Source organism: Meleagris gallopavo, chromosome 5 (assembly GCF_905368555.1).
Source record: "Meleagris gallopavo chromosome 5, MGAL_WU_HG_1.1, whole genome shotgun sequence".
Taxonomy (NCBI): Eukaryota; Metazoa; Chordata; class Aves; order Galliformes; family Phasianidae; genus Meleagris; species Meleagris gallopavo.
The window spans coordinates 22998130-23014277 of NC_139408.1; the positions used below are offsets into that span (position 1 = coordinate 22998130).

The 16148-nt window shown below is 37.5% G+C and overlaps 1 protein-coding gene and 1 non-coding gene across 6 annotated transcripts in view; both read left to right on the plus strand.

Annotated features, from left to right (window-relative positions):
* The window catches only part of CKAP5 (cytoskeleton associated protein 5), a 47375-nt gene extending 32018 nt beyond the window's left edge, over positions 1–15357 (plus strand). For 3 of the 5 annotated variants that reach the window (XM_085224705.1, XM_085224706.1, XM_085224707.1), the window contains exons 27-45: positions 250–338; positions 1131–1241; positions 1546–1671; positions 2316–2465; positions 2822–3025; positions 3270–3405; positions 4209–4402; positions 4854–5026; positions 6169–6342; positions 6785–6905; positions 7607–7786; positions 8222–8409; positions 8846–8921; positions 9607–9795; positions 9877–10014; positions 10536–10619; positions 10713–10872; positions 12307–12461; positions 12905–15357. In XM_085224705.1, coding sequence (XP_085080831.1) covers positions 250–338; positions 1131–1241; positions 1546–1671; positions 2316–2465; positions 2822–3025; positions 3270–3405; positions 4209–4402; positions 4854–5026; positions 6169–6342; positions 6785–6905; positions 7607–7786; positions 8222–8409; positions 8846–8921; positions 9607–9795; positions 9877–10014; positions 10536–10619; positions 10713–10872; positions 12307–12461; positions 12905–13159 — 2903 coding nt within the window. In that variant the 3' untranslated portion in view covers positions 13160–15357. The remainder of the gene's footprint in view (positions 1–249; positions 339–1130; positions 1242–1545; positions 1672–2315; positions 2466–2821; positions 3026–3269; positions 3406–4208; positions 4403–4853; positions 5027–6168; positions 6343–6784; positions 6906–7606; positions 7787–8221; positions 8410–8845; positions 8922–9606; positions 9796–9876; positions 10015–10535; positions 10620–10712; positions 10873–12306; positions 12462–12904) is intronic. The other 2 variants (XM_085224708.1, XM_085224709.1) reach the window with 2 other exon arrangements.
* On the plus strand, positions 6954–7064 carry LOC116216722 (small nucleolar RNA SNORD67). The gene has a single exon (XR_004160039.1). It is a non-coding gene; the product is annotated as a small nucleolar RNA SNORD67 (small nucleolar RNA).
* Positions 15358–16148: the final 791 nt, after the last annotated feature.

The following is a 16148-nucleotide window of genomic DNA, read 5'->3' on the forward strand; positions in this document are numbered from 1 at the left end:
TTTTGTGAAACAGTACTTTAATGATTATTTATGTTTTAAACTATGACAAATTTGATGTCCTGTGATGTTGGGAACTTTGTGTGCTAGCATGCAAAAGAAAATCTTCTGACTTCTGTGTGATAAGGGCGTTATCACACATTACTATCGTTATCTTCATGAATAGTTTTATTATTCTGTTCTAAGAACAGAAAAACAGTGTTGATCTGTAATAGGCTTCCTGTTAGTTTGGGATGATCTTTGTTTTTCCAGCTCTTGCTGAAGATTCAGGGTCAAATACCATGGAATCCAAGCCTGATCCCAAAAAAGCCAAAGTAGGAGGAGCTTCCTCTAAAACTAAGGTAATTATTCTATTTTGTGTGATATTAATTCAATTACATGAACAGATTGAATAATGTTTTATGGGTAAAAGAGTATAGCCCTTTCTTGGGACTGCTTTTATAAAGAATCAATGTGTTTGTCTGATTTCTGAAATTAGGTGTTCCTATATCTTAAGTAGATAATAACAGAAATAATGTTTAACTAAGTCTGTTTTGTTTTTTTTTATAAAAAAAAAAAAAAAAAGCCTTGTGAACAGCTCATTCCATATTATAAATTTGCTTGGCCTTCTTGGTTTCAAGTAATTGAGAATTTATTCTTACCATTCCTGTTCTGCTGTGAACAACAGTGTTGAATCCATGTATTGAAGGAAATTTATCTCCTTTACAGTTGGAAAGGTAAAATTTTGAACACAGGAGCAAGAAGAGGAGGAATATGTTTGAAAGCACAGTCATAGCCTCAGCTGCGCATGCTTGAATTGTTTTTTCGTTGTGATTTTTTTCTATTTATTTTAAAGTTAAGCAAAAAAACCCTTGTTTTATAATCCATTTGCTTCTATTGCCTCAAGTAATGTTATGAGAATAACTAATGCAAGTCCAGATCTATGACAGAAATGAATGGAACAAACTTTGAAGGATGTTGTAGGCTTGCTGAGGTTAATATATTTGCTTGTCAGGGCTTTGATTCTGGAGTTAATGCCTCTGCAGTGAACACAAAAATAAATAAAAGCCCATGTAAGAGATTTGGATTGGTAACTCTTCCAAGTAAATACGTCTCTTAACAACAAAGCCTTTTTTTTTATGGCTTATTTACAGCAGTCAGATGTTGATAGCACTGTGTCCAAGGGCAGTACCAGCCTGTCCAAAACTAATACAAACTTCAGCAAAGGCAATACCAGACTGACAAAGAGCAAATCTATCAAACAGGTACTACATTGGGTTTTAGGTATGTGCGTGGGTAACTGGTGCACTGGTCCAGAATGATATGTCATCTTTCACAGGGTGCTGTTGCACACACTGTCACGAGTATTGCTTCCACAGCAGCAGAGCACATACTTTAAAAAATTCTAATCAACTTTATTCTTTCAGCTTCTCTCTGGCTCTTGTTTATGTAGGCAGCATGAGGTTGGCTGGCATCTAATGCTTGCTATTGCTTGGACTAAGGCATATGTCTTGCATTGCTTCCTTGCAAACCTTGGGTTTGGGGTTTTTTTTGTTTTTGTTTTCTCAGGGTATACAGGGGAAGAAAGTATTAAACAAGCCTACTTTGAAGGAGGATGATGACAAATCAGGTCCCATTTTTATCATAGTCCCAAATGGGAAAGAACAGAGAATGAAAGATGAAAAAGGACTGAAGGTGAGAAAGATCTAAATGCATTAACTTTAACACATCCTTTTGTTCTGGCATTTAGAATTTATGCTAGGACGTGAAAGTTCTATTCTCTGTTTGTCCTTTGGGTTGTTTATCTAGTGCCCCAGTTGACTTGCTTAGGCCCATATTACTTTGTGATGTTTGTCAGTTCATCAGATTTTGTGCATCCGTATGTTCTTGTAGAACTTCTTACAGCTTCTAAGAGATGATCCTTAGCTTTACAGTGTCAAGTTGATCAACTTTTTGTGCATATATGTAATGTTGGAGTTCTAGGATCCACATTAAGTTCTTTATATGTACTTTGAACGGTACTTCTTAACAAGCTTGTTTTTTTGTGCACATGGAAACTTTGTTGCTTGAAGTATGCTTTATTGATTACTTGCCAGTGAGTAGGCCTATGTAGCTTAAAAACAACCACTCTAAGTATTTGATAGTAATTAAGTTGACAGCCTAAAGATGACTGCTCAACACAGGATCTTTAATGTAAGCCAAGACGAGCAAGTTTTCCCTTTATCTTTTGATAATGAAAAAATTTTGAAAACAGAGACTGAAAACAGTGCAATTTGCAGATTTTTTTCAAGAACAAAAAGTGCTGCTTGCTTTGAGTTCCAAATGCTGACTTTTTGCAGGTGTTGAAGTGGAACTTCACTACTCCTCGTGATGAATACATTGAACAGCTGAAAACTCAGATGTCCAGTTGTGTAGCCAAATGGTTACAGGATGAGATGTTTCATGCAGACTTCCAGCACCACAACAAAGCACTGGCTGTTATGATTGAGGTAAGTTTGGATCTGTGCTAGTGGATGACAGCAAAAATAATTAATCCTTGCTGTCTCATCTTGAATTAAAACTAACTAGGAGTGTTCTGAGAAGCCAGAAGTAACTGTACTGTGAAATTGAAACTTTTTTCAGATAATTAATGAATTTTATGGTTTTGAGGAGAAGAGAAAATTAGTTTGTTTACTAGAGTTTTTTTCTTAAGATTTCAGAAAGCTCTGTAAGTTAAAAGTGAGCACTTGAAGCTTTAGAAATCAGTGTGTGTAGACTGTCTTAGCAGGCATAACTTTTTTCTTATTCTGATTTCTTGAACAGTGTGTTTCACTTTGCCCCTCTTTTTTCCCCGTGTTGTTTGAAGCATTTGGAAAATGAGAAAGATGGAGTCATCAGCTGCCTGGATCTCATCCTAAAGTGGCTTACCCTTCGGTTCTTTGATACCAACACAAGTGTTCTTATGAAAACACTTGAATACCTTAAATTGCTTTTCAATATGCTGAGTCAAGAAGAGTATCACCTTACGGAAAATGAAGCATCGTCTTTCATCCCATATCTCATCATAAAGGTACTATTTATTATACAGAAGTTAACCTCACTTTCTGTGGGGAACATTGCAGGATAACAAATTACTACAGTGTTTGATGCTCATTCTGAATGTATTGCGTGTTTGCCTTTAAAAGGCATTTTCCAGAAGCAGTTTTTGCACTGAGAATAATTTAGACTGTGTTGACATTAAACTACTCATCAGTATGAAGAGACTGTTCAAAATGTTTAGTATTTCTTCCCAACTGTTTTTGCTGTTCTATTAGGTAGGAGAACCAAAAGATGTCATCCGCAAAGATGTTCGTGCCATCCTGAATAGGATGTGTCTCATATATCCAGCCAGCAAAATGTTTACTTTCATCATGGAGGGGACAAAATCTAAAAACTCAAAACAGCGTGCAGGTGGGAAATGGCATTACATACTAAGCAGTTTCAATTTTTAGCAATGTTGTTTTGCATCCTGAAAAGCCAACATAACTTGTAGTGGAAGATGAGATTTGCCTTGTACATAGAAATATATGCACTTGCAAGTAACCCTGTCGTGTATTTTACTTAAAAGAAGAATAATCTTGCTCTTTATTTTTTATCTTTGGATGGTATAACGATCTGTTGATAGTAATTTAACATTAACATTAAGTTTGAGTCTTCCTTGAGGAGACTGGTTTTAATAAAACAGTGCTGTGGAGAACAATGATAGTACTGTCCAAGTCACTAAGGGAATCTGATAATATGATCAGAACTTTGAAAAGGTGTCTCTATGCTGTACAGAAGTCTCAACTGTTTTACTTTAGGAATTGTTTACCATATGGTGTTTTAAAGTTCAGTTTCATGATCACCTTGAATATTTCATCCTGATATATCTAGAAGGTTAAATTCTATGATACGACACTACAAAGTTACAACTGTCTAAACTGCCTAGTTGTGAAGTTAAACATCACATAGCTCACAGTAATGGGAAATACTTGGAAAGGTATGGGAATGACTGACAGCTTTTAGATGCTTGTGTGCTTCTTTATCTCATAAATCACCCAGAGTGTGTGCATCTATCAACATGGAGGGCAAGAACTATCATTCTGTTAATTAACTGAGCATTGTGATTCACCCTTCTGTATAGTGAATGTTAGTTCTCAAACAGCATGGAAGTCAGAGGATTGTTTCCCAGCAGCTTTAATTTTGAACGTGCTTGTGTCATTTTCTTCCTTCAGAGTGCCTGGAAGAGCTTGGATGTCTGGTTGAATCCTATGGTATGAACGTATGCCAGCCAACTCCAGGGAAAGCCTTGAAAGAAATGGCAACTCATATTGGTGATAGAGACAACACCGTTCGCAATGCTGCACTGAACACCATTGTAACCGTTTACAATGTTCATGGTGACCAAGTATTCAAGCTGATTGGAAATGTGAGTGTAACTGGAAATACGATGGTTGAGTTGCAAGTACTTGGAACAGGCAAGCTGTAGCAGGACCTTGGCTTCTGTAGTAGAGTCCACAGTGTTAAAATGTTGCCTGGGGTTCATAAGTATAGAGGATATGGAAGGGTGGATAGGTGTGTTTTGTTCTTCAGCAACAATTAAACTTATAGTGCTAGGATTTGAATTAAAAATAATTTGTTTCTTGGAAACAGTGTGGGCTAGAAGTGGCTGTATTTCATATTGTAGCTTGTCAATATGGATTAACTAGCTCCTGAAGAAGCATCTGGTAATCAGGTGACCCTGCTGGAGTGCTCCTAGATGGTAGTATTGACCTGCCTTGGAATTGCAAAACCTCAGCCTGTAATAATCGTGTCACCTACAGGAGGTATACGTTTCTTCTAAAATTCATTCAACTGAGTGAAAGCATTGTTTGTTTTAGCTGTCAGAGAAAGACATGAGCATGTTGGAGGAGAGAATAAAACGGTCAGCCAAGAGACCATCTGCTGCTCCAGTGAGACAGGCAGAGGAGAAACCTCAGCGTATCCAAAACATCAGTGCGAATGCTAGCATGCTGCGGAAGGGGCCAGCTGAGGATATGTCTTCCAAACTCAAGTATGTAATGATATGTTATAGTCTGCAGGTGGTATAGTGTATGTGCTAATATCATGTCCAGCTATGTTATTTTATTTTGTGTATCATCATTGCATGTTGTGAAAATTGGCCAAATAATTTAAAACGGAATGTCTGAAACTTTTTTTTGTCTTGTCTGTCTTGAAATCTTTCTAAATGGTCTTGTGCCTTTTTTCACTGCTTCTCCATGGACAGAATTATGTATCGCACTTATAGGATGTAAGTACTGCCCACTAACTCCTTAGTGCCGAGGCTCTTCTGTCTTTCCATTTCTATCCTAGTCATCCCTTCCGAAGGGTGACAGGTTTATCATGGTCAGTTCAGTAGATGTATAGATCTATGATCTGAACAAAAGAAAGAGAACAACAGCAGAAGTTTCTGCCAAGGTGTCTGTAGGTGAAGCTGCAGGCAGATATGGCACTTATGGTAGACAGCTGTTGGAAATGTTGGGAGAATGACCTGTGTGCATTTATCTGGATCGTTTCCCTAACTTGTTAGGATAATTACATAGTACAGAATTGGATGAGCACGTGTGAAACAGAGCCTGGAGAGATGGTATTGGAAACAAAAGCTCAGAAACAGTGTCTTACCTCTTACTCATCATCTTGGAATAAAAGTCCCTGTTGGAGAATAGTGTACGACATTTCCTTGAAACTTTTAGTATGAAGTACAAGTTATATGGGAGAATACTAGATTCAGTTGAGCTTGCAATGTTTCTGTGTACACATGCATTCTATTCATCACCTAAAAACACACATGAACTCCAAGCCTATATTCCATTAATGCTACTTTAAACTGTGTTCAATGATCTCTGACAAAATTAGCTAGTGTATACCTAAAAGCACTATGCAGTGGTTTAGGGGGGGCCCTCATCTTGTAGGTAGGGTAGCTAGGTAGCAAGGAAAGCAAGTAACTAGCAGCTGCTCTTCTGGCTCACAAAATTTTGTTTTACTAATAGCTAGGGGAGAGCAGCAAAGGGGAGTTTTTAAGGACCTTGAATAAAATCATATCTCCAAAATGTGTGCTGTTCTATTACGAGAGCTTTAGGGCTACCAGTAGATGCTAGGACTGTTACTTTTGCTGTTGAGTGTATGTAATAAACATCTCTCTCCTGGTTTCTGTAGCCAAAATCGCAATATGGGCAGTCACTCTGAGACAGCACATACAGTTCCACGGGAATTTCAGCTGGATCTTGATGAAATTGAAAATGATAATGGTACTGTGAAATGTGAGATGCCAGCACTTGTACAGCACAAACTAGATGACATCTTTGAGCCGGTCCTGATTCCTGAGCCGAAGTGAGTCTAGTTAGATCTAAGTAAAACCAGTAAGAACTAAATAACTATTCTGAGAAACTGAAATGACCAGTTTGTACATTCAGACCTCTTTACCTGAGAAGGTGAAGTGTCAGCTGTTTTGAAAAGAGACGTCAAAGTCATGATCTACGGTACTGTTTTGATTTCTGGGTAGCTGTTATTTCTAATGGAAAAACCTGAGTTACGGTTATTTATTTTTGTGTTGTCTATCTTTTTAAGACAGCATTGATCTTTCTAAATTTTGTCTATCTAAATTTTGTCTATTACCATACTGGTAAACTCATAGATATGTTATTAGAAATTGTTTCTACCTTGAATGTCCCCCGTAAAGATAAAATTCTTGTCTAAACTGCTTCTGAAAAATAGCAGTTTATACTAACTAGGATACTCCAAAGGGTAACAAATCCTGTTTTCACCTGTTTAGAATCCGTGCTGTGTCGCCACACTTTGATGACATGCACAGTAGCATTGCTTCTACTATCAACTGTGTCATTTCTCAAGTAGCCAGTGGTGATATAAATACAAGCATTCAGGCTCTAGCACAGGTAAGAGAACTAAGGTGTAACTATTCATACTGAACTAAGCTGTTTCTCAGCGAGGTTGATGAGCTGCACTCTGGTGGAGTAACCGTGTCAGGTGACATGGACTCTGCTCAGAATCTCCCTGATGACAAAACTAAGTGCACAGGGGCCATCTGACTCGCTTTAGTAACATCAATTTCACTTCTGTGTTGCAGAATAGACTCTAACACAAACTACTTTTCTCCCCCCCTTAGTGCTTTTTATTTTTTGTCAAGTACACATCTATGCTATAGAGACTATACTATACAGATTTGAAAAAGCAACTGTTGCCAATGAAACTTAACTTTTAAATGTAAACTGCTGTGCAGACTCAGCAGAACGATTTTGTATCTTCCCTCATAGTTAAAGCCCACTCTATGAATGTGTGAAAACTATGTAGAAATGTTTTGTCTGGAAGATTTCACAAAGTTGTTAATTCCAGAATCTATAATAGATGTCAAGACTGTACAGGATACTCATCTTTTAAAGAGATATAATTGTAACATATTGTATTTGGAATTAGCAATAGAAGTTTGTAGTTTACTGATTTTAAGTGAAAGCTTGGAATGGAAATACCTTGGCAAATAGATAGGGGCAAGACTTATGTAAATATTTTTAAATTATAGCTATTTTGCACTGTTTTCATTATGTTGACTTGGGTGTTCTGTTTTGTTTTTGAATCTTAGATTGATGAAGTTTTCAGACAGGAAGACAAAGCAGAAGTTATGTCTGGCCACATTGACCAATTTCTAATAGCTACGCTTATGCAGCTTCGGTTAATCTACAATACACACATGGCAGATGAGAAGTTAGACAAAGATGAGATAGTGAAACTTTACAGCTGTATTATTGGGAGCATGATATCGGTAAGGATTTGACCTATAAATTAAGGTGAAAAGCAAGTAATTTCTATGCTGAAGTTGCAGCCAAATGGAATATCTGAGCGGAGCTGACTTGTACCTAGGCTAGCACACTGTGATTTTATGAAAGATTTCTTGTTAGTTATCTGCTCACCAATGCACCTTTTTGGAGGGACCAGAGAATAAGTAGTAGGGGTAGGGAAGAATGCCTATTTATTTCTTTAATAGCTTACAGCCATCCTGATGTTTCTATTTAGTTCTATTTTAATATTCCTTAAGCTTTGTATACTTAGTTGGATGTTTAAGTATTTTCAGAAGTTACTCAGAAATCCACCACTGAGGAATGAAGCAGGAATGTCAAAGGATTCAATAGTGTAGTGAAATCCCTTTATTGAAGTGTTTTATGTAGGGAAGTCTTTTAACCTTGTTTTCAATTGGTAGCTGTTCCAGGTAGAGAGTCTGGCTCGAGAAGCCTCAGCTGGTGTGCTAAAGGACCTAATGCATGGTCTTATTACATTAATGCTGGATTCTCGGGTTGAAGACCTCGAGGAGGGTGAGCAGGTCATCCGATCAGTCAATCTTTTGGTATTGAGAGTCCTGGAAAAATCTGACCAGACCAACATTTTGAGGTATGTTGTTTAATAAAAAAAAAAAATAATAATAATAATAAAAAAAAATTAAAAAAAAAAATCATGACTACTACTCCATCTATTCTGTGTTCCTTGAATGAATAATTATGTTCATTAGTCATTTGTAAGCAAAGAATCATGTCTATAAGATTGTTTAGCTAATAATAAATAATTGTCGGTGGTCATTAGTGGTAATGCTTGTCTGCATAGTCTCTACAGCTGAAGGCAGGCTAAGCAAACTAGATTGGTGTGGTTGTATACATTTGGTATTTCAGCAGACTGTCTCTTATTTGATTCTGAAGTGCTATAAAGAGAGAACTCTTATATGGCATGATGTGGACAGCTGGAGTAGCCTCTGGTGTAATATTGTGTTGAGAAATTAGCCATTTTGTGTAGTGCTTTCCTGTGTAATTCAACTCTAACTTAATCCTTCTAGTGCTCTGCTGCTTTTACTTCAAGACAGTCTGCTAGCAACAGCCAGCTCTCCTAAGTTTTCAGAACTTGTCATGAAGGTGAGCCTCTAATAGTGGTTTTGAACTCTGAAATGCCTGGTTATCTGAATCAGGAATGTAGCTTTAAAGAACAGATAGTTTAAAAAAAAAAAAAAAAGTAACGATAACTTGAAATATTTATTAAATGTTTAATTCAATGACTTCATTCTCTCTACTGAGAGAAAGCTTAACACCTGCTAGTAGTTTACAGAAGATCGTATTTGCTTATACATGCTCCACAGAGGGAGATACAGTCACCTGCTTGACTTATTTTCTTAGGCACACTAGTGTACTGTGCATTCAAACAATCCCAGGCTGAAACTGGCTTATATATCTTACAGCACCCTTCTATGCCTGGCATGATTTAGTGAGAACTTCAGCATTTTTAATAAGGTTAAACCTGAGGGCATCATGCTGTGTTCAGGTGTACTTGGCTTCTTCATGCAAAATGGTGTCTCTTGTTATTGGTAGTAAAGTCAGTATTACTACACACAGTTTTATGCATCACTTCTAAAGGAAGATCTGGATAGAGTGTTGCTAATTAGAGACCATATGTACCAATAATTTTAACAGACACAAACTATGTATGTCAGTGTATGTAGCAGCAAAATGAAACAACTCAAAGATAGTTTTGTGTAATTTGGTCTTAAGTATTTAATTATTTCTTCCTGGAGTTGTCCTGCTTTAAGTCAACCTGTCATTCCAGTGTCTGTGGAGAATGGTGCGTCTTCTGCCAGAAACCATTAATAGCATCAATCTGGATCGGATTCTACTGGATATCCACATCTTCATGAAGGTCTTTCCCAAAGAGAAGCTGAAGCAGTGTAAGAGTGAGTTTCCTATAAGGACATTGAAGACACTGCTTCACACCCTGTGCAAGCTGAAAGGGCCCAAGGTCAGACCTGGCATTGGTCATGTACTTCTTTAAATTGATTTGTTCACGTACTTTGTAAAGCTTCTGCCTCTTTTTCTTTAGATCTTAGATCACCTAACGATGATAGAAAACAAAAATGAGTCTGAGCTGGAGGCTCACCTGTGTAGAGTAATGAAACACTCCATGGACCAGACTGGAAGCAAAGCTGATAAAGATACAGAAAAAGGGGCTTCTCGCATAGTAAGTAATAGAAATATGTTGTATGGCAATTTATTCAGAAAACAAGCTTCATTTAGTGATGGAGTAAGGATTATTCTTCTCACATGCAGGTGACTTTGTAAATAATCTCCTACTTCTATGGCTGTTTTAGAAATCTAGAGTGTTTCTAGTATTACCTAAGTATTGTGTATATATGCCAGGGTGAGATGGTCTCTTGAGACAGTGATGTGTGCAGCATGGGCTTTATACTGCTTGCTAATGCACTTCATTTACTAAGAGGTAACCATATCCAAACCAGATCTTAAATGCTGGCCTCTCAGAAGCATGCTTACAGCTTGGTTATGTCTTTATTCTTCTCTGTAGCTGTGATTATATAGAACTCTTGTAAAGGTTTTCTTTGGTGTTTTTTTATTTTTGAAGTTCTGTATCCAGCTAACAAACAGATCTGATGAAGGTACTGTGAGTTTGTCTGAACTTCCCTTCATTTTTTTAAGAGAAGATTGTATTTCACTTCACTTAGAAGTTTCCCTTTATTTGTTTAGGAAGAAAAAGCCTCTAAAGCCAAAGTGAATGATATTTTGGCAGAAATATTTAAGAAGATTGGCTCCAAGGAGAACACTAAGGAGGTAAGCGCTCTCTTCCTGTGAAGAAGAAAACATGATGCAGTAGAGTAGTGTATGCAGCCTTTGTAGTAATACACAGAAACTCTTCCCTCCTAGGGTTTGGCAGAGCTGTATGAATACAAAAAGAAATATTCTGATGCAGATATTGAGCCCTTCCTGAAAAACTCATCTCAGTTCTTCCAGAGCTATGTGGAAAGAGGCCTCCGGCTGATAGAAACAGAAAGGGAGGGAAAAGGACGCATTGCTTCTTCTACAGGTACATATTACAGCAACAAGGTTGATTTATAAGAAGCACTTGCATGTGTCACATTTTAAACATCTCCAGATATGTTTGTTGTTTTTTTAATGAGATTCTAAAGTAATTCACATATTCTTAGTGCTTGTGTTAGTATGGTTTGCAGGGCAGAAGTTCTTTGTTTACAAGGAAGTTGTTACAACTGTCACCACATTAAGTGAATCTAAAAGTTTTTAGGCAATTTGAACTGTTTCTACAGCAGTTTTTTGTGATGACCCTGTTCTAGCAAGTAATCTTTGATATTGGATACATGATCATAAAGCATGCTTTAAGTTTGTTAGTGAGTCTTTTCATTGCAGATAAACATGAATTACTAATGTGATATTAGGGAGGGAATGTGACATATGATGAGTAGCAGTACAAACTAATGTTGTCCAGCAAAGCTACCTTTAATTTCTGCTTTTTTCAGCTGTTTAACTGTGTCCTGTGTGATTACTTTTAGCCTTTCTCCTGCTACTGCTTGTTCTTCTATCTGTATATTGTAAATTACATTCAGAAGAGGGTTTATCTTAGCACCTCTTAAATCTATCTGACTAGATATAAGGCAGAACTTCCTGTTTATCTAAAACTCTGTACAGCTGAGAAATGTTGATTGAGCAGTAAATGCTTTCAAAACTGGATTTGTGCACCAGTTTTCTTCCCCCAACTATAATAGTTGGAGATAATGAAAGATGTTGTTCTGTCTTGCAAGCTATGCTTAACTGTAATTCTCCTTAAATCTTCTTTAAACACCCTTGCAGTAAACTAATACAAAACCCTCTTCGAAGTAAGTCTTACAACTTGCCATTCATTTCAGAATGGAAGAAGTTTCTTTTATAATGTATAATCCTTCCCTGGTCTTCTAGCAGAGAAGCTTTGAACACCATGTAATATTCCTTTTGGACATCACTGTTTCAGTCTGAACTGGAATTTGCAGTAGTTTAAAGTTATCTGAACAAGAAGTAAAGAGGATTTAGAATCAGTGGTGAGGTCTGACTGAGTACTACAGAGTGTAGCAAAAAATGGAAAGCTCCAAATATTTCCCATCCTGCCAGTGTAATTGTTATGTTCCCTCTATTGTTTACCTTTGATTTGCATCAGCATCTTTCTCCCCATCCTGCATGTGTATACACATACCCTTCCTTTGCCAACTGTCCGCGTCATTGCTACTTCTGGACCTGCTCTACTACTGCTTTATGTCTTCATTTCTTTTACTGCTTTCTTTGAAAGAGTGAAAACTGAAAATTACCTGACAGGCATGAAAGGGCCAATATTCCTATCCTCGCAAATGCACATAGTTTGTTTAATTCTTCATCTCTTGCATCTTATTTGAAGCAACTGATTAAGAGGCTTATTTTTGAGGTTTTTAATCTTTCTTTTTTTTCCTCTTGTTTTTATAACACTTCTCCTTTCCAGGAATTTCTTCTCAGGTGGAAGAAACGTGTGTTCCTGTTTCTACCCACACTGTATCTTCATCTATAGGAAACACAAATGGGGAGGAAGTGGGGCCTTCAGTTTACTTGGAACGATTAAAAATTCTCAGGCAACGTTGTGGCCTTGACAATGCAAAGGTATTGTATTTGACAGCACTTGGAAATCCTGTGGGATTGTACCTCGTTTACACTTTCTTTATAAGGATTCAAATGATTGGCTCTGCTGCACCTAAGAGAAATTCACATCAGAATCTAGATTTGCTTTGAGGCTGAAAGTGTCAGGGATATAGTGTGACTTCTTAATGCAAATGGTTGGACTTGTACAGTTCCTTTGTGTTCATACTGACACCAAGTTAATCATTTGCTACTTAAATTATAAGAACTGAGTAGTGTAGCTAGCTTTGCATGGTTCTGACTTTGACACCTGACTTTAATAGCACTGGTGATCTAGAGCAATATGGTTCCTTTCCTTTCTTCTATTTTCAGTGCTTTTTTATAAAAATGAAAAGCCATTAACTGTGTTTTGTACTTAACGACTTTTGCTATTGTCTGTCTTAACACTTCACTTTTCTTCACCATAGCAGGAAGACAGAGCACCTCTGACATCTCTGCTCTCTAAACCAGCAGTCCCTACAGTTGCATCCTCTACTGATATGCTTCATAGTAAGCTCTCCCAGCTCCGTGAGTCACGAGAACAGTACCAACATCTGGATCTGGACTCCAATCAGACTCATTCTTCTGGTATTGGAACTACCATGGCTTCATCCTCTTCTGCAGCAGCTAATATTGATGACTTGAAAAAAAGATTGGAGAGAATAAAAAGCAGTCGCAAATAGAGGCAGCATCATGGTTGCTGTCTTCAGCTTTAGTTTACTAAACTAGAAGTCTTCATAGTTAAATGGCCTCGTTTAGGCCTCATGTATACAAACTGGTTTATGTATAATACAGTGGATTTTGGAGGGACTGGGTTATTGTGGCACAAGTATTTGTACATAATCTGCTTCTCAGTGAGCATCTCTTGACAATAGAAGGCTGTCTGTGTATTAGTATTAGTGTACAGACCTGTAAACAACCATCCTCTTGCTCAGACTAGTTTCTCATAACTTTTTTTTATTTGTAATATTGTCTTTAAGATCTTTTTCCTAGTTCTTAACTCTTAGAAAATCTTTAGTGGTTTCACTTTTAATTTTGTGAATTCTTCTCCATGTAATCCTTGAACTGTTGATTCTATATGGACACATGGCATGAAGTAACTAATTTAAGTGTCTTTTGTAAATAAAGTTTGCATTAACTATACCAGTCTTTATAGGAACAGCAGTGACTGCTGGTGAGAGAAGTTGCTGTCTATTCCTGAATGTTAGTGACTGGGCATCTAGAAATTGAACTAAGCTATTCTTGAAATGAACCTAAAGCTTGGATATTTTATAGGGAAGATGAGTGAATATACTATGTCTGGGTTGCAATCCTGAGACTTTGCACTCTTCTATGAGCAGTAGTGTATTTTTTTTCCATGTAGTTGCTGTTTTTTGTTTTGGACTATGGTTTCCGTAAGTTGCAAGTAAGTCGAGAATATTTAGTTTGCTGACATGCTTATTTTAAATTACTAATCCTTGTATTGCCTCTACCTGGATGAAGCATAGTCCCTTCTGTGTATAAATGCTTTCTCTTTGAGGGAGTGTGCTGCTGTTGATAAGAAATAGATTAGCAGTGATGTACAGTCAGTGGCCTCATTTATCCTGAACTCATTTGATTAAGTGGTCTTCCTAATGGAGTTTTCAAATGCAAGTAGACCACAGCACCATATTCAGTTGCACTTAAACATCTAATGTTAGCAAACCCTCCTGTTTCGTATAACTAGAAAATGCCTACTAGTGCTAGTCTTCAAAAGCTGTAGTCAACTGCTTTTTGAGTGAGGAGTGTATTCTGAGTAGCCTTCTTCAGAAGCAGCAAGTATGAAAGCTTAAAGACCTACACTGTGTAGCCTTCCTCGCCCATTCATCTCTCAGGAGGTGATGTTTTCACTTTGCTCCTTCACTGCCTTGTGTGAGCTGGTTGCGAAGCATTAGTTGCACATCTGTTCCGTAGCTAGAACAGAGCTATTGAAGAGTTGGACAGGCAGGCTTAAAGCAGCATTTTGTTATTCTGGGTTCTGATCCTGGCTCCATGTAACTGCTGCTTTTGGTGTTTGCTCTGGGGGCCACGGGAGTCTCAGCATTTGGGCTGTAGCTGAATCAATCTTGCCTGATTACAGTGAAAACTTGGTTTTAAATCAGTACGTGTACAACAGGTCTATGGTAGAGCTGCTGCAGATGGCTGCAATTTTCCTTTTACAGGACCCCTTGGCTGGGGTTACAGTGGATTTGTAATACTGCTTGGTGCTTGTGGTGAGTTTATGCACTGTGGTAGCAGGTGACTTGTGAGCAGTCTTCATCCTGTGTTAACTAACACGATGCCCTTCATTGCTTCACACTGCTTTGATTCAGTAGTTGCGGTCTCCTATGCTGACCTGGAGCAGTCGTGCCCTTTTATTAAACAGACCTAAATGGCAAGAGGAAGTTTTGGCCATTGTTGATAAGTGCAGACGTTTTGTGCACTGGGGGCTATTGGCAAATAGTTGTTTGGATGTCATTGGAGTTACTGCCACTACCTCTCAGTTACCAGCTGCTTTTTGAAACAGTTACTAACATATAAATGAATCCATATTTTTATTTACTGTACCATGTCTAATAGACATTCTGAAGAGCTGTTTGTTAATTAGTTCAGGATGTTAAAGCGGCAATGCCTGCAAACTTGCATACTACTATTTTGATCAACTATTTTAGACTTAAAACTGATTTGGAAGTGAAGTACAGGAATAATGAGTAGAAGAAGATATAGTTGTTTACTATGAATGAGTTTTTTGCCCTGTGTCTTTGTAGTGTTTGGACTCAATATCCTGGGAGTTCTAAACTAAAACTTGTGCACATAAATTAATAAAGCCTAATCTTTAGCCCAGAAAATATTTAAATAATATTAAACTGAATTTTAAAAATGATTCCTCTGTATTGTTTGTAATAAGTCTGCATTAACAGTGACTTACTCCAGAAGTTGTATTGTCCTGGTTCTCCGTAAGTCCTCCAGGTTTCTCTCTAATTATAGTTGTGAGTAGGATGAGGCTATAAAATTCGAGCATTAGGAGGGCTAAGAATTTTCATTTTTCAATGCCTGTGGTTATCAGTGACTTGAAACAGTTGTGGAACTTGAGCATTTGAGGTTGGTTTTCTCAGATACCTTTGAGAGGTGGTTTTTGTACTTCCCTTGGGCAATCAAAATGGCTGTCCTCATTTGATTCCTAAGTAAGCCAATTTCAGTGAGGTAGCAAAACACAGTAACTGATTAATAACTTCATTTATTTCCAATGAATTTCGGATAGTTGTCTCTATCATCTTTTTTTCAAGTCATTCTCTTTCTTTAATACTCCATTTGAAGCAGAAGCAACTTTATTGCCTCTTTCTGTAACTTGATGGCACTGTGAAGGATGAGGGATTTGAGAATATGATCTTTTGGGGAGCAAAGATAGCTTCCAAATCCCTCATTACTTTAAGAGAAAATTGGTCCGAACAGATTGGCTGGTAATACATGTTTACTATTGTACTTCTTTCATGAATGCTGGAGCAAAGACAAAGAGGTGGGGCTTCTTTTAAGGATGAATCCTAAACAGTTCTATAGGAACAAAATAGGAACGGTACCAGATGCTGTCTTTGGAAGACCTTAGAAAACTGTGTGTGTACAAATTGCTTCCTTCTGAATCTAGTTACGCCAGCAGAAAATATACTTCCAGATCCC